This window comes from Somniosus microcephalus, chromosome 6, assembly GCF_052327205.1.
Source record: "Somniosus microcephalus isolate GS21.2 chromosome 6, FLI_Smic_1.0, whole genome shotgun sequence".
NCBI lineage: Eukaryota > Metazoa > Chordata > Chondrichthyes > Squaliformes > Somniosidae > Somniosus > Somniosus microcephalus.
In genome coordinates this window covers 547,550-568,971 of record NC_140992.1, presented here as the reverse complement: position 1 = coordinate 568,971, position 21,422 = coordinate 547,550, and the positions used below count along the sequence as shown (strand labels likewise).

The 21,422-nt window shown below is 49.9% G+C and overlaps 1 protein-coding gene across 1 annotated transcript in view; it reads right to left on the bottom strand.

Annotated features, from left to right (window-relative positions):
- LOC147115365 (leucine-rich repeat-containing protein 34-like) overlaps window positions 1–21,422 on the bottom strand; it is a 95,891-nt gene that overhangs the window by 53,232 nt on the left and 21,237 nt on the right. Inside the window, exons 5-7 of the mRNA XM_085989557.1 lie at window positions 16,988–17,071; window positions 15,842–15,970; window positions 704–799 (exon numbers count right to left, since the gene is read on the bottom strand). Coding sequence (XP_085845683.1) covers window positions 704–799; window positions 15,842–15,970; window positions 16,988–17,071 — 309 coding nt within the window. The remainder of the gene's footprint in view (window positions 1–703; window positions 800–15,841; window positions 15,971–16,987; window positions 17,072–21,422) is intronic.

Here is a 21,422-nt window from a genome sequence, read left to right as displayed (position 1 = left end):
TTCCAGCATTTTCAGTTTTTATTACAAAGATTATATTATTCCCTTTCAAAAGGGAATTGGATAAATATTTGAACAGAAAAAATTTGCAGGGCTATGGGGAAAGAGCAGGGGGGAGTGGGACTAATTGGACAGTTCTTTCAAAGAGCTGGCATAGGCACGATGGGCCGAATGGCTGCCTTTTGTATCTCACTAAATAATGATAAACAAAGTCAATATGGAATATGGTTTGGATCAAGGCTCTCACACAGACAGTGGGCACTTTGATGAGGAATTGAACAGTCCCTGTGCTTGTATCTTTAGGATAGGGGGAAGAGAAAAATTGAAGAAAAAAACATTGGTGAGCATTTCAACAAAGGAAAACATCTTAAATTTTTGTAAATCAAGTTGTTGCCAGGAAGGGGGCCTGAGGCTAGAAGTATGGACCCAGTGTACAAACAGCTGGATGTTGCTATTTTGGATTAAATGCACCAAAGACCCTCTTCATCCACATCTATCTTGTGATGTGTAGGACGTGGAGAAGCCGTTGCCTCTTTAGGGACCGTGCCTCAAATTTATTAGTTTTGATTTAGTTCTAAGTTCCCTCACCCAGAGACCCCACACCGTACCTGTATGATTTAGTTCTAAGTTCCCTCACCCAGAGACCCCACACCGTACCTGTATGATTTAGTTCTAAGTTCCCTCACCCAGTGACCCCACACCGTACCTGTATGGTATAAAGCAGAGGTCGGCTAACGTTGATGACCTTGAGCGTTTTGTTGTTGTTTAGAACCGTTGCAAATGCGATCAGACTTTGAACTCCCTGAAAACACAGAAAGAAAAAATCTTAAACTCCACACCAGAACTAATGCAGTTATCCTGCATAAAATGCAACTTAAACCAAGAAGGGGATAAAGAACTTGAACCAGCTTTAAAGATGGATGGCTTTTATGCCAAAACATATTACACAGTCTCAATGTGATTTCAAATCTTAACATTTCAGTGTGAAAAGAACACTGCTCATTAGCTGGACAAGAAGGTTGGAAATAGTAGGAGAGATCATAGAATGATACCACACAAAAGGAGGTCATTCAGCCCATTGTGTCGTGCCAGTTCTTTGGTAGAGCTATCCAATTAGTCCCACGCTCCCCTGCTCTTTTCCCACAGCCCTGTAAATTCCTCCTTATCAAGTATTTATCCAATTCCCTTTTGAAAGTTACTATTGAATCTGCTTCCGCCGCCCTTTCAGATCACAACAACTCGCTGCATAAAATAAATCATCTCCCCTCTGATTAAGGAGAGCCAACACAGATTTGTAAAAGGCAGATCATTTTTGATTAATCTAATTGAATTTTTTGATGAAGTAACAGGGAGGATTGATGAAGGGAATGCAATGGGTGTTGTCTACATGGATTTTAGGAACGTGTTTGACGAAGTACCACATAGAGTCATAGAGTCATAGAGTTTTACAGCACAGAAAGAGGCCCTTCGGCCCATCGTGTCTGCGCCGCCCATCCATCCCTGTCCAGTCTAATCCCATTTTCCAGCATTTGGTTCATAGCCTTGTATGCAATGGCATTTCAAGTGCTCATCCAAATGCTTCTTGAATGTTGTGAGGGTTCCTGCCTCTACCACCCTTTCAGGCATTGAGTTCCACATTCCAACCACCCTCTGGGTGAAAAAGTTCCTCCTCAAATCCCCTCTAAATCTCCTGCCCCTTACCCTGAATCTATGCCCCCTTGTTATTGACCCCCCTACTAAGGGGAAAAGTTCCTCTTTGTCTACCCTATCTATGCCCCTCATCATTTTGTACACCTCAATCAGGTCCCCCCTCAGCCTTCTTTGCTCCAAGGAAAACAACCCCAGCCTGTCCAGCCTCTCTTCATAGCTGAGGCGCTCCATCCCAGGTAACATCCTGGTGAATCTTCTCTGCACCCTCTCCAAAGCAATCACATCCTTCCTATAGTGAGGCGACCAGAACTGCACACAGTACTCCAGCTGTGGCCTCACCAGCGTTTTGTACAGCTCCATCATAACCTCCCTGCTCTTATATTCTATGCCTCGGCTAATGAAGGCAAGTATCCCATATGCCTTTTTAACCACCTTATCTACCTGTTCCGCTGCCTTCAGGGATCTATGTACATGTACACCAAGGTCCCTCTGACCCTCTGTACTTCCTAGGGTCCTACCACTCATTGTGTATTCCCTTGCCTTATTTGTCCGTCCAAAATGCATCACCTCGCACTTTTCAGGGTTAAATTCCATTTGCCACTTTTCCGCCCATCTGACCAACCCATCTATATCGTCCTGTAGCCTGAGGCTTTCCTCCTCACAATTTACCACCCCACCAATTTTCGTGTCATCTGCGAACTTACTGATCATACCTTTTACATTCTCATCCAAATCATTTATGTAGATCACAAACAACAAGGGACCCAGCACCGATCCCTGAGGTACCCCACTGGACACAGGCTTCCAGTCACAAAAGCAACCTTCGACCATCACCCTCTGCCTCCTGCCACTCAGCCAGTTTATGATCCAACGCGCCAAGGCACCCTGGATCCCATGGGCTCTTACCTTCTTGACCAGTCTCCTATGCGGGACTTTGTCAAAAGCTTTACTGAAGTCCATGTAAACCACATCCACAGCATTTCCCTCATCCACCCCCCTAGTCACCCCCTCGAAAAATTCAATCAGATTTGTCAGACATGATTTACCCTTGACAAAGCCATGCTGACTATCCCCGATTAATCCTTGCCTCTCCAAGTGGAGACTAATTTTGTCCCTCAGAATTTTTTCCAATAATTTCCCTACCACAGATGTTAGGCTCACTGGCCTGTAATTCCCTGGTTTATCCCTGCTACCCTTCTTGAATAATGGTACTACGTTAGCTGTTCTCCAGTCCTCTGGTACATCCCCTGTGGCCAGAGAGGTTCTGAAAATTTGTGTCAGAGCCCCTGCAATCTCCTCCTTTGCCTCCCACAGCAGCCTGGGATACATCTCGTCTGGGCCTGGGGATTTATCCACTTTTTGGCCTGTTAAAACCGCTAGCACCTCCTCCCTCTCGATGCTAATATGTTCAAGTATGTCACAGCCCCCTTGCCCGATTTCTATGTCTGCATCGTCTTTCTCCATAGTGAACACAGATGCAAAAAATTCATTTAAAACCCCGCCTACATCATCTGGCTCTACACACAGATTGCCACTTTGGTCCCTAATGGGCCCTACCCTTTCCCTGGTTATCCTCTTGCCCTTAATATACTTATAAAACATCTTAGGATTTTCCTTTATTTTGCTCGCCAGTGTTATTTCATGGCCCCTCCTCGCCCTCCTAATTTCTTTTTTAAGTATGCCCCTGCATTTTTTATACTCCTCTAGGGCTTCTTCCGTCTTTAGTCTTTTGTAACTGCCAAAAGCCCCCCTTTTATTTCTAATGCATTTTTGTATATCCCTTGTCATCCAAGGTTCCCTTTGCTTGTTGGTCCCACCCTTGACCTTTACGGGAACATGTTGGCGTTGTACTCTCTCTATTTCCCTTCTGAAAGTCTCCCACTGTTTTGATGCGGATTTTCCTATAAGTAGCTGCTCCCAGTCCAATTTGGCCAGATCCTGCCTTATCATATTAAAATCGGCCTTCCCCCAATTTAGAACCCTTATTTCCGGGCCGTCTTTGTCTTTTTCCATGACCACCTTAAATCTCACCGAATTGTGGTCACTGTCGCCAAAATGCTCTCCTACTGACACTTCCACCACTTGCCCGGCTACATTCCCCAGAATTAGGTCCAGTACCGCCCCCTCTCTTGTAGGACTTTCTACATGTTGGCTCAAAAAGCTCTCCTGGATGCACTTTAAGAATTCTGCACCCTCTAAGCCTTTCACACTCTGACTATCCCAATTTATATTGGGGAAGTTGAAATCCCCCACTATTATTACCCTATTATTTTCGCACTTTTCTGAGATTTGCCTACATATCTGTTCCTCTATCTCCCCCTGACTGTTTGGGGGCCTATAGTACACTCCCAGCAAAGTGCTTGCCCCCTTTTTGTTTTTAAGTTCTACCCATATGGCCTCATTAGAGGAACCCGCTAATATATCATCCCTCCTTACAGCAGTAATTGACTCCTTAATTAATATTGCAACACCCCCTCCCCTTTTACACCCCCCTCTGTCTCGCCTGAAGATTCTATACCCCGGAATATTGAGCTGCCAGTCCTGACCCTCCCTCAACCATGTCTCCGTGATAGCAACAATATCGTACTCCCATGTGTTCAACAACAACTTCAGTTCGTCCACCTTATTTGCAAGACTCCTTGCATTAAAATAAATGCCTTCCAGCCCTGCCATATTCTCTTTTGCCTTCACATATTTGCTTTGCCTTCCCAGCTGACTTGTTTTTCCCTCTGTATTTGGCTGTACATCACCCCCTACTATAGCTCCACTCTGTACCCCATCCCCCTGCCAAGTTAGTTTAAACCCCCCCCAGCAGTGCTAGCAAACCTCCCCGCAAGGATATTGGTTCCCCTCTGGTTCAGGTGTAAACCGTCCGACTTGTACAAGTCCCACCTTTCCCAGAAGCAGACCCAGTGATCCAGGAAACTAAAGCCCTCCCCCCTGCACCATCCCTTTAGCCACGCATTCATCTGTTCTATCTTCCTATTCCTATACTTACTAGCACGTGGCACCGGGAGTAATCCAGAGATTACAACCCTTGAGGTCCTGCTCTTTAATCCTTCACCTAGCTCCCTAAATTCTTGCTGCAGGACCTCATCCCTCTTTTTACCTATGTCGTTGGTACCAATGTGGACCACGACCACTGGCTGTTCACCCTCCCCCTCCAGAATGCCCTGCAGCCGCTCAGTGACATCCTTGACCCTGGCACCAGGGAGGCAACAAACCATCCTGGATTCACGTCTACGGCCACAGAAACGCCTATCTGTTCCCCTTACTATAGAATCCCCTACCACTATTGCTCTCCCACTCTTTTTCCCCCCTTCCTGGGCAGCAGGAGCACCGCCAGTGCCAGGAAGTTGGCTGCTGCTGCCTTCCCCTGGTGAGTCATCAGAAGGCTGGTTAACAAAATTGAGGCTCATGGAATAGGTGGGTCAGTGGCAGCTTGGATAAGGAATTGGCTTAAGGACAGAAAACAGCGAGTTGTGGTAAATGTCTGTTTTTCAGACCGGAGGATGGTAGACAGTGGTGTTCCCCAAGGGTCAGTGCTGCGGCCACTGCTTTTTTGATATATAAAAATGACCTGGATATTGGAATACAAAGTAGAATTTCTAAATTTGCCGATGACACCAAACTTGGGGGTGTGACAAACAGTAAGGATGATACCAATCGACTGCAACAGGACATAGAAAGGCTAGCAGAATGGGCAGACAAGTGGCAGATGGAATTTAATACAGAGAAATGTGAGGTGATGCATTTTGGCAGAAGGAACAGGGAGAGGCAACATACACTTAATGGCACAGTTTTAAAGAGTGTGCAGGGACAGAGGGACCTGGGAGTTAATGTGCATAGGTCCCTGAAGGTGGCAGGACATATTGAGAGAGTGGTTAGCAAAGCATATGGGATCTTGGGTTTCATAAATCGAGGTATTGAGTACAAAAGTAGTGAAGTTATGCTGAACCTTTATAAAGCGCTGGTTAGACCACAACTGGAGTATTGCGTCCAGTTCTGGTCACCACACTTTAGGAAGGATGTGAAGGCCCTTGAGAGGGTGCAGAGGAGATTTACCAGAATGGTTCCTGGGATGGGGGATCTTAGCTACAAGGACAGGTTGGAGAAGCTGGATTTGTTTTCATTAGAGCAAAGGAGGGTGAGGGGTGATTTGATAGAGGTGTACAAGATTATGACTGGTTTGGATAGGCTAGACGGGGAAAGGCTGTTCCCACTAGTTGATGGTACAAGGACTAGGGGACACAGATTTAAGGTTTTGGGCAAGAGATACAGGGGGGATGTGAGGAAAAGCTTTTTTATGCAGCGAGTGGTGATGACCTGGAACTCGCTGCCGATGGAAGCGGAGACACTCAATGTTTTCAAGGGGAGACTGGATAGGCACTTGGGGAAAATAAACTTGCAGGGCTACGGGGATAGAGCGGGGGAATGGGACTGACTGGGTTGTTCTACAGAGAGCCGGCACAGACTCGATGGGCCGAATGGCCTCCTTCTGTGCTGTTATGACTCTATGACTCTATGATTCTTCTGCCAATGACCTTAACTCTGTGTCCTCTGGCTACCGACCCTCCTGCCACTGGAAATAGTTTCTTCTTATTTACTCTATCAAAACCACTCATCATTTTGAACATCTCTCTCAAATCTCCTCTTAACCTTCGCTGCTCTAAGCAGAACAATCCTAATTTCTCCAGTCTCTCTACATAACTGAAGTCCTTCGTTCCTTGGTACCATATGCTTTTTAACAGCATTCTCAACTTTACCTGCCAAGGCTCGAGGGGCCAAATGGCCAACTTCTGTTCCTATATGCCACGGTCAAAGACTTGTGTACGTACACCCACAGGTCTCTGTTCCTGCACCCGCTTTAAAATTGCACCCTTTAGTTTATATTGCCTCTCCTCATTCTTCCTACCAAAATGCATCACTTCACACTTCAGGTAATGGAGGAAAAGAAGAATAAGATCGACAAGATCGGATGGGGTTAAAGCTCCACTTAATTTCGATCGAAGGCCTTTGTTGATTATCAGCAAAATGTTACAAGCTATGAAAAGGGATCGGGGTCAGATTGTTGGAAGGGTCAGATTGTGGGGGGGGTCAGATTGTGGGGGGGGTCAGATTGTGGGGGGGGGGTCAGATTGTGGGGGGGGGTCAGATTGTGGGGGAGTCAGATTGTGGGGGGGTCAGATTGTGGGGGGGTCAGATTGTGGGGGGGGGTCAGATTGTGGGGGGGGGTCAGATTGTGGGGGGGTCAGATTGGGGGGGGTCAGATTGTGGGGGAGTCAGATTGTGGGGGGGTCAGATTGTGGGGGAGTCAGATTGTGGGGGGGTCAGATTGGGGGGGGTCAGATTGGGGGGGGTCAGATTGTGGGGGAGTCAGATTGTGGGGGGGTCAGATTGTGGGGGGGTCAGATTGGGGGGGTCAGATTGTGGGGGGTCAGATTGGGGGGGGTCAGATTGTGGGGGGTCAGATTGGGGGGGTCAGATTGTGGGGGAGTCAGATTGTGGGGGGGTCAGATTGTGGGGGGGGTCAGATTGGGGGGGGTCAGATTGGGGGGGGTCAGATTGTGGGGGAGTCAGATTGGGGGGGGTCAGATTGTGGGGGGGTCAGATTGGGGGGGGTCAGATTGGGGGGGTCAGATTGTGGGGGAGTCAGATTGTGGGGGGGTCAGATTGTGGGGGGGTCAGATTGTGGGGAGTTAAGGGGCAGCTGATTGGGTTTGAAGAGATTGGCTGGTGGACCAGATGCAATGAATGTTACACAATGGAAGTTCAGCAGAAGACTTGCATTTATAGAGCGCCTTTCACATCCACTGGACGTCCCAAAGTGCTTCACAGCCAATGAAGTGTAGTCAATGTTGTATTGTAGGAAATGCGGCAGCCAATTTGTGCACAGCAAGCTCCCACAAACAACAATGTGATACTGACCAGAGAATCTGTTTTAGTGATGTTGATTGAGAGATAAATATTGGCCAGGACACCGGGGAGAACGCCCCTGCTCTTCGAAAGCTGTGTTGTGTGGTTGGCTGGTTGGGAGGCAGCAGGAAGCTGAGGAGAGAAGTGGGGTGCAGCCAATGATAGTTTACTTGTTCTCAGGAAGTGGCTGCATTTGTTGCCTTGAGTTGGTGAAGTTCAGGCTCTGCGGTCCGTGTGGTGATGGTGCAGTTAGGCTGGGAATTCCAGGAAAATCTAAAAGAAAAGCTGGAGAAGCTGGAAATAGACTTCAGATCATAATATCTGTAAAGAGAAAAGACATTTTATAAAATGTCTGGTGTGTTCCCTTCAATAGAATGCAAGGTCGAGATAAATGTGCATTTTAGTAAGGTTAGATAGTAAGGAAGGGGGGTGGGAACGGATCGCGAGTTAATGGGTTAGATGAGTTGGAAAGCGCGAGATGATCAAGTCCCCAGTCAGACAGATGCCTCTTTATCTCAGCTCTCAGTTCTTACAATCCAAAAATGTCACAACATGTATTTATAAACGTCTTTTGCAATGTATGTACCTTTAAGAGGGGAACTACTTTTTACAGCTCGTGTATACTGTAGTACCGGCAGTGACCACACCTGTATATAGCCCTGAGTAGTAATCTGTACAGATCAGTTGCAGTCTGAGCCACGTTGAGTAAACACCTACTTTACCGTTCTCCGCAGTCCGTGTCTTCTTATACACAGACGTAACATTGGTGACGAGGCAGGTTCGAACCTACCTGCAACTCTGCATCACCTCCCGGGGATTCGTTCCTGGAGATCAGTGGATTAGAGGTCAAGGCCAGAGACTCGGGCGTCGACCACGGGCAACCGCCCAGTCATCCAGCAGAGACTCGAGAATTGCGGGGGAGGCTGTCGAGAGCCAGGCTTGGCTTTCCAGTCGAGGTGGTCCAGCGAAACAGGCTGGCAACAGGTAGTGCGCAGACCCTTCCCAGACAGCGGCGGGCTAGAGCTGACCGAGCGGCACAGCAAAGGGCCGAGCAGCATCGACGGGAGAGAGAGAGAGAGAGAGAGAGAGGGCAGAGCGCACAGGGCGCAGCCGGTGTTCAGGGGCCGAGCAGCGTCGGAGAGAGGGAGAGAGAGACGCGCAGAAACCCGCGAGGCGCCGCCATTGCCACGAGAACCGCCGGGAGCGGCGTCGGCAGCAGCGGGGGAGGAAGGAAAGCACGGGAGACGCCATTTTAAGCCATTGGGAGATGCCATTTTAAACCACACCCAAAATGCTGAAGAGTGGCAGTATCACCGCATTTGACAATGAAGTCGAAGATTGGACTACATATGTCGAACGAATAGAGGTGTATTGCAAGGCAAATGAGGTGTCAGATGACAAGAAAGCGTCGGTATTGTTAAATTTAACGGGTGCAAAGACGTATGGTTTATTACGAAATCTAGTAACCCCAACGAAGCCAATGGAAAAGAGTTTTGAAGACATAGTAACGATACTAAAGGAACATTTAAACCCCACACCGCTGCTGATAGCAGAAAGATTCAAGTTTCACAAACGGAACCAGCATAAGGATGAAAGCAATGCTGATTATTTAACAGAACTGCGCAAACTATCGAAACACTGCCAGTTTGGAGCGGGACTGGCAGATACCTTAAGGGACAAGTTTGTGTGTGGGCTTCAAAGTGAAGGAACCCAGAAATGGCTTTTATCTGAAAAGGACCTTACGCTGGAAAAGGCTTTCAGCATTGTGGTATCATATGAAGTAGCAGCACGGGGCGCTGCAGAGATACAACCGAGACCGCAAGAATATGGCACAAACGAAACGTCATATGGAACAGAGAAGTGCTATCGCTGCGGCAGAACAACACACAACCAGAATGATTGCTGGTTCAAAGACAAATTGTGTAGACAGTGTGGAAAAGTAGGACACATAGCACGAGTCTGCAGGTCGGGAAAGAAAACCAGCAATAAGAAACCTACCAAAGGAAAGTACCAGAAGGTACATAAGATGACGGAGAATAGTTCAGACGAACAAAAGAGTGATAACGACTCCGAAAGCAGGGAACTGAGTTGTCTGAAACTACATAATGTGATCACAACGGAGGGTCACCGAACCATTTGGGTCACTCTCACGATAGCAGGAGTCCAGGTAAAGATGGAATTGGACATCGGATCAGCCCTAACAGTCATAAACCGACGGGACTACGAGCGGCTATTCTCCCACATACCCTTGAGAGACACAAAAGTTATTTTGAAGACGTACACGGGGCAAAAAGTCTACCCCAAAGGAAAAATAAGGGTGACCGTCATATATAACGGTAAGGAAACACCAAAACTAGACCTGTATGTATTGCAAGATGGAGGACCACCATTACTGGGACGTGAATGGATCCAGAAAATACAACTGGATTGGCATTTCATACAGGCACTGATTGTGGCTGACAAAAAGGATGACGACGTCACACCTGGGCGACTGTCAAAGATCCTAACTGACGCGAAAGAAGTGTTCCAGCAAGGACTCGGAACACTAAAAGGCATGACAGCGACGATTAAAATTGGAGGAAACGCAAGCCCAAAATTTTTTAAGACCTTATGCGATCCGCCCAGCCGTCGAAGCAGAGCTGGAGAGTCTGGAACATTCAGGGGTACTGTCCAAGGTAGACTGGAGCGAGTGGGCTACACCCATCGTCCCTGTGATGAAAAAGTCGTTGAGCAGCACGCCTGGGGAACCAAAGAAGGTTCGCATCTGTGGGGACTTTAAGGTAACAGTGAACCCGGTCCTTCACACCATACAATATCCACTTCCGCGGATTGAAGATATTTTCGCCTCGCTATCTGGAGGGAAATGCTTCACTAAGATTGATCTGGCCCAGGCGTATCTGCAAATGGAGGTAGAAGAAGCATCAAAGAAATACCTCACAATCAACACCCATAAAGGTCTCTACCAATACAACCGGCTGGTATTCGGGGTAGCATCAGCTCCGGCTATTTGGCAGAGGGCAATGGAACAAGTCCTGCAAGGGATCCCAGGGACCCAGTGTTATTTGGACGACATCCTGGTCACGGGTGAAAATGACAGTGATCACCTTGCCAACCTGGAGCAGGTGCTCACTAGATTGCAGGAATATGGGCTCTGAGCTAACCGCCCCAAATGCGAGTTTTTTAGAAAACAAATCTCGTATTGTGGCCACGTTATCAATAAAGAGGGGTTACATAAGTCCCCAGAGAAGACTGAGGCAGTAGTCAAGGGTCCAGCACTGGAAAATGTATCACAACTGAGGTCGTTCCTCGGGCTGGTAAACTACTACCATAAGTTCTTGCCAAATTTGTCTACAATACTACACCCACTGAACACCCTACTGCAAACTGGGGTACCATGGAAGTGGAGTGACGAATGTAAACGAGCTTTCCAGAAGAGCAAAACACTAATCACATCGAAAGAGGTATTGGCCCATTACAACCCAGCATTACCAATTCGGTTGGCATGTGATGCGTCACCCTACGGCATTGGAGCGGTGCTGTCGCACAAATTCTCGGACGGCTCAGAGAGGCCAATAGCCTTTGCGTCACGATCACTAACCTCAGCCGAGCGTAACTAGGCCCAGATTGACAGGGAGGCCCTCAGCCTAGTGTGGGGAGTGAAAAAGTTCAATCACTATCTGCACGGGCAGAAATTCACCTTGCTGACTGATCACCAGCCTCTTGTCTCCATTTTTAATCCGAAGAAGGACGTTCCGGTGATGACTGCGCAATGACTACAAAGATGGTCACTTTTTCTAGGGGCGCACCACTATGAGATTGAACATAAGGGCACGAAACAGCATGGAAATGCTGATGGCCTATCACGCCTGCCACTGCCTACTGCGGAGGAAGCACCAGCAGTGGATCCTGTCGAAATATTCCATTCGACTATAGTTGAATACCTACCGGTAACTAACGCTTGTATCGAAAAGGAAACCCGAAATGACCAGACACCGTCTCGGGTATATGATTTGTCGGTGACGGGATGGCCAGCACATGGCGACTCACTGTTGCCAGTATTCTCGACAAGGAGAGAACAGCTGTCAGTGTGCCGGGGGACCTTGATGTGTGGATCCCGAGTGGTAATTCCACCCAAGTTAAGGGATAGAGGCCTAGAAATTCGGTTGGCTTTGCGCCCAGTTTTCGCCCAAAGAGGGCTTTTGCGCCAATAGAGGAGTTCGCGCTGATATTCAGCGCTGCGGTAATGGCGGCGGTAGCCGGTAGCGCTGCGCCGGCACCGATGATGTCATCGGTGTGCACAGTGCCCCGGTTCCGCCCCGATGCCGGCCCGAATCCCATATTCCCTCCGTGGCGGCCGCTACTTACATCCGGAGACCAGGGCCTTACTGCAGCCTTAGTGGGGCGCATAAAGGTGGAGGTGCGGCCGGCCGCTTTTTCGGCGGCCGCCTGCCCGCACCTCCTTCCCCGGCATCCTCCACCACCCCCCCCACGGCATTGCTGGCTGCTTTCCGCGAGCCCGGCACTTCTCCGTGGTGCCGGGCTCATTTGCCGGCACAATCCAGCGGCGATCTCCCCGTTGCAGGCACCTCCACCTTAAGAGGAGGAGGCCTGCAGTACCGCAGCCTGCCGCACCGCATCGGGTGGCGCAGCGGCGCCTACAGCGCTGAAATTCAGTTTCAGCGCCCCAAGTGGGGGCGGGCACACCCTGGAATAGCGCCCGGTTCCGACTTGGGGCGCAAAAGCCGAATATCTGACGGGCGCAACTGGCTCCGCGCTCAGCGCTAACTTTTGGGCGCAAACCAGCTGGCGGGCCCAAACTGAATTTCTAGGCCAGAGTGTTCAATGAGCTTCATGAGGGTCATCTGGGAGGGGTAAAAATGAAAAGCCTAGCCAGGGCTTGTGTGGTGGCTGGGAATCGATAAACAAATCGAGGACCTGACCAAGAGCTGCTCAGGATGCCAGAAAGTCCAAAATGCACCACCACAGACCCCTCTACACCCATGGGAGTGGCCCTCATCTCCATGGCAACGGGTGCATATTGATTTTGCTGGTCCATTCATGGACTCAATGTTTTTAATAGCTGTGGATGCGCACTCGAAATGGCCTGAGGTCATCAAAATGTCCTCCACCACCACGGAGAAAACTATTGCAGTCCTACGGACCATTTTTGCCAGGAATGGCTTGCCAGAACAGATTTGCTCCGACAACGGACCACAGTTTGTGTCCGAAGAGTTCCGGAGGTTCTTGAAAAAGAATGGGGTAAGGCATTACACATCCACCCCGTATCATCCAGCCACAAATGGATTGGCTGAGAGGTTCATACAAACCTTTAAGAAGGCAATAAAGGCTATGTACAATGACAACATTCCGCTGCAGCACAAGGTGGACAATTTCCTGTTCGCCTACCAGAATGCGACACATGCAGTCACCAACCAGGCCCCAGCCATGATGTTCTTTAACCGAAGGTTAAGATCTCGCCTGGATTTGCTCAGACCAAACGTACGAAGAGATGTTGAGAGTAAGCAATTCCAGCACATCCATGAGAAGCCAACAAGGAGCTTCAATGTAGGGCAACCAGTCTTGGCCCGCGACTACCGAACAGAAAAATGGCAGCCAGGAACGATTTGCACACGGCAGGGCCCACTAATGTACACAGTGGACGTTGGGGAGAGCATCGCGAGATGCCATGCTGACCAGATCCTAGAGTCACAGGAACAAGTCAACCCCATGCCTCGCCCATACGTACCTGGTGATGAACCCAACGTACAGGTCGCATCTACCCCAGAAACAGTAGCATCGGAAGCTGATGAACCAACCGACGACAGGGGGCCAGAATCGCCTCCGCACCAAGAGCAAGACACTCGGGAAAGGCGCTATCCAGAAAGGATCAGGAAGCCTCCCCAAAGACTGAATTTATAAATAGACTATTTTCAGCTAATGTTGCATGTTAAAAGTGTTAATTGTAATTAGTTTGATATTTAATTGTTAAATGAGTGTTATGGTACTGTTAATCTAAAAGGGGAGGAATTGTAATGTATGTCCCTTTAAGAGGGGAACTACTTTTTACAGCTCATGTATACTGTAGTACCGGCAGTGACCACACCTGTATATAGCCCTGAGTAGTAATCTGTACAGATCAGTTGCAGTCTGAGCCACGTTGAGTAAACATCTATTTTACCGTTCTCCGCAGTCTGTGTCTTCTTATACACGGACGTAACATCTTTAACATGAAAATTATCCCGAGGCGCTTCACAGCGGGTTAATCGGCAAAAACGGAGAGTGAGGCAAAGGAGGAGATAGTAGGAAAAGTGACTAAAGGATTGTTCAAAGAGGCGGGTTTGTCTGTTGTCTGTAGAGAAACAGACTGCACTGCAGTGTATTTCCAGAATTTTCTGTTTTTTATATAAAATATTCATGTCTGAACCTAGTCATTGTGCAGGCTAATCATCATCAAGGGCATCACAGTCAAGGCAAAACCAGTCTGACACGCACTGACACACCCGCACGCACAGAAACACACTAATACACTAACACACCCGCACAGAAACACACTAATACACTGTGGTAAACCACTTTTATCGTTCACTATCGTTACACTATAGTTATCACTGTTGTATTGTTATCACCGTTCTCACTGTTGTATCACTATACGAGGTCGCCTCTTGTCGCGCTGTTATACCTGGGCTGACCACCTCCGACTCCGCCCATGGCTCCACCTACCTGCCCAGGTATAAAGGTAGTCGACTGGCTGGTATTCCTCCTTGTTGGACCCGATCACCCACGAGGGTGGGCTCTGTTATTTAGTCAATAAAAACCTTTAGTTACGTTCCTAACTCGTCGCTTTTTATTGGACGAATTGATAGGTATATCAATTTTAACCCTAACCCTAACCCTAAGGGCCTCCCAACCTCCCGCTGGCAGGAAGTCCTCCCGACAGCGCTGCACTCCATCCGGTCACTACTTTGCACTGCCGTTAACGCCACCCCCCATGAACGAATGTTTGTTTTCCCCAGGAAGTCGACTACGGGAACCACTCTACCAACCTGGCTGACCTCTCCGGGGCCCGTCTTGCTGCGAAAGCACGTGAGGGCCCATAAAACAGACCCCCTGGTCGAGAGGGTGAACCTCCTGCACGCCAACCCCCAGTACGCCTACGTGGCTTACCCAGACGGGCGGGAGGACACTGTCTCCTTACGAGACCTCGCACCCTCGGGCACTCCGGAGACACCACCTTTACCCCCCCCCACCACCCCCCCAATTCCAGCCCAGGTAGACGGCATGCCGGAACCCCACGAGCCTTCGCCGACCACGCAGACACCAGCATTAACACCGGATAATGCAGCACCGCCGCTGCGACGATCGGAGAGGCTTACGAGGCCTCTGGACAGACTGACATACCAGAACTGGTAGTACACTTCACCCCGCCGGACTCAAATCTAAACAAGGGGTGAATGTGGTAAACCACTTTTATCGTTCACTATCGTTACACTATAGTTATCACTGTTGTATTGTTATCACCGTTCTCACTGTTGTATCACTATACGAGGTCGCCTCTTGTCACGCTGTTATACCTGGGCTGACCACCTCCGACTCCGCCCATGGCTCCACCTACCTACCCAGGTATAAAGGTAGTCGACTGGCTGGTATTCCTCCTTGTTGGACCCGATCACCCACGAGGGTGGGCTCTGTTATTTAGTCAATAAAAACCTTTAGTTACGTTCCTAACTCGTCGCTTTTTATTGGACGAATTGATGGGTATATCAAACACTATCACACATGCACACACAGAAATACACTAACACGCACGCACAGAAACACACTAACAGTTGAGTATATTCAAAACAGAGATTGATAGATTTTTGAATATTAAGGGAATCAAGGGATATGGGGATAGTGGAGATGAGGTAGAAGATCAGCCATGATCTCATTGAATGGCGGAGCAGGCTCGAGGGGCCAAATGGCCTACTCCTGCTCCTATTTCTTATGTTCTTATGTAACACACACTAACGCACAGACAGAAACACACTAATACACACTAACACATGCACAGAAACACACTGACACATACTAACACACACAGACAGAAACACTAGCACACGCGCACACACTGGACGGTCCTGAGGTTCGGACCTCTCGGCTCTATGGAGTTTGCTACATTGGCCGATCCTGACAGTGACCGCTCAATCCGAACACGATCACTGGGCCCGGAGATCCTCAGCTTCTGCCAGTTGGCCCCTTGCGATGGGCCCGTGTTGCTGAATCTGACTGAGCCACTCACCAAATCACAGTCGCCCAGATCCAGCACCTCGAGGGTGCGGTTCAGCTGCAGCATTGTTGCAAAGTGCATTCCACCTTTATTCCCAATTTTATTCCCAGTCATCCTCAAATTCTTCAGTGATCTGTTCACCTGGGTTAAAAGATGTTTTTTACAGTGAGATTGTGGCCCTGTGATCGTGAATACAGATTCATTGACGGATTTTAATTCTAAGCTTTTTATCTCCAACAAATTGCTGCTTTTGGGACATTTAGTCTGATTTTCTCACATTTGAACCTCACCACTCAACTGAGGACACCCCCCCCAAAACCAGGACAGCCCCCACCCAGGACCCCTCACCCAATACCCCCCCTCCCAACCCAGGACCCCTCACCCACCCAGGACCCCTCACCCAGAACTCCCCCACCAAGGACCCCCCACTCACCCAGGACCCCCAACCCACCCAGAACTCCCCCACCAAGGACCCCTCACCCACGAGCCCCCAGCCCAGGACCCCCCACCACCTAAGATACCCCCAAACTCAGGAGCCCCCACCCAGGACCCCCCCACCCAGGATCCCCCCACCAATGACCCCCCCACTCAGGACCCGCCCCACCCAGGACACCCCCCCCCCACCCAGGACCCCACCTCCCACCCAAGAACCCCTACCCAGGACCCCCCCTACCCAGGACCCCCCCCCAACCCAGAACCCCCAACCCAGTACCACCCCGCCCCCCCCGGGACACCCCAACCCCCACCAACCCCCCCCCACACCTTCCCTAGGATCCTCCACCCAGGAACGCCCCCCCCCACCCATCCCCTCAACTAACACACAGTCCCAGACCCAAAGCAGAGGGAAAGTGGCAGAACCCACAGAACACTGGGTCTCCACCCCATTGGCATTGTGACCCCACTACAAGGGTCAGCCCCGCCCTCACCAGGTACAACGGATCTCCTGCCACACGTTCCCACTGGACATCGGGTCAGGCAGTGGGCTTTAGCCCCTGCCCACTGGGACTGAGAGGGCCCCTGTGGCAGCAGTGGCTGGAGTACAACCTATATTGCCAGGCGCAAGGCCCCACCTCAGTGGTTGGCACATTATCCACTGAGCTACAAGGGTGGGAGTGGGTCTGACCCCAGCCCGTGTCTGAGAGAGATTCAGCTACTCACCTGCAAGGCTTTGGCCAACCACTCTGCTCCAATGCTGCCGATCTCATTACACATCAGGTTGAGGTCAGTGAGCATTGGGGTTTGCTGGAAGGTGAAAATTCAGGTTTAAGTACTCAGTGATATCAACAGAATAACAATCAGGAGGGAGTCACCAGACACCCCCACACCAACGTCATCATTCCATAGACATTCACAGCACAGGAAGAGGTCATTCGACCCATTGGGGGTGATTTTAACTCAGGTGCGGGATGGTGTCGTGTTATCCGAATTTCGGGTTTCCCACACGAATCTAAATGGATGTGGGAGATTGATGCAATTTTAACTCAATTGGCCAATTGATTTCCAACGTGTGGGAAGCCTTTGCAAATGGGTTTTTCATGACTGAAAGTCCCCTCCGATGACGTCATCATTGCTGCTGCATTTAAGGTCCACAGCAAGCCTTGCTTCTTCTGCAGACTGCCAAGCTTCTTGACTGTGCAGTGTGAGGGAGCTGCAGCAAATATGACAAGCGGAAGGGCAAGATCAGCTCCTCGCTTTGACGAGGTGGCACTGCAGGCATTAGTGGATGGGGCTAGGGCCAACAGGGAGGTGCTCGTCCCTTCATCAGGGAGGAAGAGGCTCCCACTCAGACCAAGGCAGTGTGGCTGCAAGTGGCTGAGGAGGTCAACTCCTTCCTTGGGAGTCACCCGCAGAACCTGGATACAGTGCAGGGAAAGATTTCATGACCTTCAGCGCACTGGAAAAGTGAGTATTAATTTCCCATCACCCTCAATCTGATCCCCATTGCCTTTCCTCACCAGCACTCAGCTTTAGCAATCTCTTCCTCCACATTCCACTTGACACTCACATCCATGCACCCTTACCCATTCCCCCTCTCTCTATGCTCACATTCACATAACTATTCAACCATGCAGCCCTCACACTCCCTATCACTCTGAAGCTTTGAACACAACTGACAACACACAGGGAGGGCCCTTGGTCTTGCAACCTCACTCCATCTTTGTCTCCTTCTAAGTATCTATGCTATGCAATCTCTACACTCACTCCTTCATTCTCACTCAACCTCCACTTGTCTCGCTCATTGCAGGAAAAGAGAGCTCACAGCAAAAGAGAGCGAGCCAGGACAGGAGGAGGGACAGCCTCAACAGCCCACCTGACCCCCTGGGAGGAGGCCGTCCTGGAAATTATGGGAATAGAGGATGATTCGCGCGTGGGGGACAGACAGACGGGTGTAACACAGCAAGCTGGTGACAGAAAAGTTTCCCATCTCTCTCTTTGACATTGCATGAGTCGCTGATAATGATTGTGAAACTGTAACAGATGGACTTATGAGCATCTGCAAAAAGCTATGTGCATGTAGCCTTTGCATCACATCTCTGACTCTTTCCTTTACTCCCCCACAGGACCATCACAAGCATCCGTCCCCCCTAGCCAGGAAGAAGAGGCTGAGCAGCCAGACTCCTCAGAGGAAGCTGCAACCTCTGAGGGCACAGCGTCAGCAGAATTCAGCGCACCCAGCACCAGCGCAGACACTCACACCTCGGTGGGACTTTCGGGATATAGAGTAGTGTTGTCACCTGGTGTATCACAGCTCACAAGTGAGCATCAGCAGATTGTGGAGACAGGGACAGCAGTGGAGAGTCCTAGTCGGAGGGTGCAGGACTCTGCCAGCTTGGCTCAGCAGCATGTCGACCCTCTGGGTCCATCCATAAGATCAGAGGTGATGGAACTCCAGGCACAGATGCAGGAGTCTCTGGCAGGTTTTGTCTCTAGGGTCGCTGCGAGTGTGGAGCGAATGGAGGAGTCCATAGCGACCATGAGCAGAGCCTTTGTGGAGTCATTGGCGCATGAACGCATCACCACGGAAAGGATGGCAACCTCTGTGGAAAGGATGGCTACGGTAGAGGAGAGGATGGCTACGGCCATGGAGGAGCTTAGTCGCCAGGGTATGGAAAACATGGTCATTGTTCAGAATAGAATGACATCTCTTGAGGAGCGATGGGCATCTATTGAACAGAGAAACCAGACCTTCATGGAAGTCCTTCTGAGTAGGACTGCCATTGCAGATACAGGTCCCCATGGCCCCCCTGATGTGCAGCAAGGTGCTCTCCAGCCACTTCCAGGCACTGGCCCCTTCTGGCCTGTGCAGCTTCAGGTGGGTGAGCAGCAGCCTGGCGCTCCTGCTGCTGCTGCTGTTGTTCCTGGTTCTGCTGATGCCGCGGCTGGTGCTCGAGCTCCTCTAATGCCCAGATGGGAAGGAAATAAATAGCTCCCATGCTTCTGGTATATGCCTCCGTTGAGGAAGCGCTGAGTGAAGGTGGCGAGAGGGGTTTCCCAGGAGGTCACACTGGAGATGGGTGTGAGGCACCAACCTTCCACAGGTGTGGTTAAGCCTTGTAAAAGTTGCCCCAGACCTGAGACCACTAAATCCTGCCACCTGCAAATCATGGCTGATCAAATCTTCTCTTTAATGGTTGACCTGCAGTTGATAGTCAGCAATCCAATAGTGCTCCCGCCAGGTTTCACATTCGTGTTTCCCACCAGGCGTGTTTCATGTGGGAAAAGGGTTAAATTCGCAAGGGCCTTTCAAAATAGGATTATAGAGGCCATTTAGTGGTTGTTAAGGGCCTTAACAACCAATCCCATCTGTTGGATGCGGGACGGAGTTGGGACCATCAGACACGACTGAGTTAAAATTGCTCGGAGTCGGGAACCAGGTGGGGGGGGGGGTCCCGCCCGCCAGTTTTTGCGATTTTAACCCCCTGCACGCCTCCAAGCCCACCTCCACGGCTCAATGAAAATTGAGCCCCCTGTGTCTGTGTCGGCTCTTTACTAGAGCAATCGAAAACTAACCCCACTGCCCCGCTTTCTCCCCATAGCCCTGTAAAAATCTCAAACCCCACTGCCCCGCTCTCTCCCCATAGCCCTGTAAAAATCTCAAACCAACCCCACTGCCCCGCTTTCTCCCCATAGCCCTGTATCAATCCCAAACTAACCCCACTGCCCCGCTCTCTCCCCATAGCCCTGTAAAAATCCCAAACTAACCCCACTGCCCCGCTCTCTCCCCATAGCCCTGTAAAAATCCCAAACTAACCCCACTGCCCCGCTTTCTCCCCATAGCCCTGTAAAAATCTCAAACCCCACTGCCCCGCTCTCTCCCCATAGCCCTGTAAAAATCTCAAACCAACCCCACTGCCCCGCTTTCTCCCCATAGCCCTGTATCAATCCCAAACTAACCCCACTGCCCCGCTCTCTCCCCATAGCCCTGTAAAAATCCCAAACTAACCCCACTGCCCCGCTCTCTCCCCATAGCCCTGTAAAAATCCCAAACTAACCCCACTGCCCCGCTTTCTCCCCATAGCCCTGTAAAAATCTCAAACCCCACTGCCCCGCTCTCTCCCCATAGCCCTGTAAAAATCTCAAACCAACCCCACTGCCCCGCTTTCTCCCCATAGCCCTGTATCAATCCCAAACTAACCCCACTGCCCCGCTCTCTCCCCATAGCCCTGTAAAAATCCCAAACTAACCCCACTGCCCCGCTCTCTCCCCATAGCCCTGTAAAAATCCCAAACTAACCCCACTGCCCCGCTCTCTCCCCATAGCCCTGTAAAAATCCCAAACTAACCCCACTGCCCCGCTCTCTCCCCATAGCCCTGTAAAAATCCCAAACTAACCCCACTGCCCGGCTCTCTCCCCATAGCCCTGTAAAAATCCCAAACTAACCCCACTGCCCCACTCTCTCCCCATAGCCCTGTAAAAATCCAAAATTAATGCCACAGGATTTTCAGATGGGATAGAGAGGGAGGTAAAAAGTGAGGGCAGTCACGGTATTGATTAAAGAAACTATTACAGCTGTAAGGAGCGATGATTTGTTGGAGGGATCATCAAACGAGGCCATATGGGTCGAATTGAAAAACAAAAAAAGGGAGCGATCACACTGCTGGGAGTGTACTACAGACCCCCAAACAGTGAGAGGGAGATAGGAGAACAAATATGTAGACAAATTTCGGAGAGGTGCAAAAACTATAGGGCAGTAATAGTCGGGGATCTCAACTACCCCAATATTAACTGGGATAAAATTAGTGTGAAGGGTACAGAGGGTACGTAATTCCTAAAATGCATCCAGGAGAACTTTTTTAGCCAGAATGTAGCAAGCCCAACAAGGGAGGGGGCAGTACTGGACTTAGTTTTAGGGAATGAAGCTGGGCAGGTAGAAGGCGTATCAGTGGGGGAGCATTTTGGTGCTAGTGACCATAATTCAGTTGGATTTAAGGTAGTTATGGAAAAGGACAAGGATAGGCCAGGTATAAAAATTCTAAATTGGGGAAAAGCAAATTTTGCTAAACTCAGAGGGGATTTAGCCATAGTGGACTGGAAACAGCTACTTGAAGGTAAATCAGTGTCAGAGCAGTGGGAGGCATTCAAGGAGGAGGTC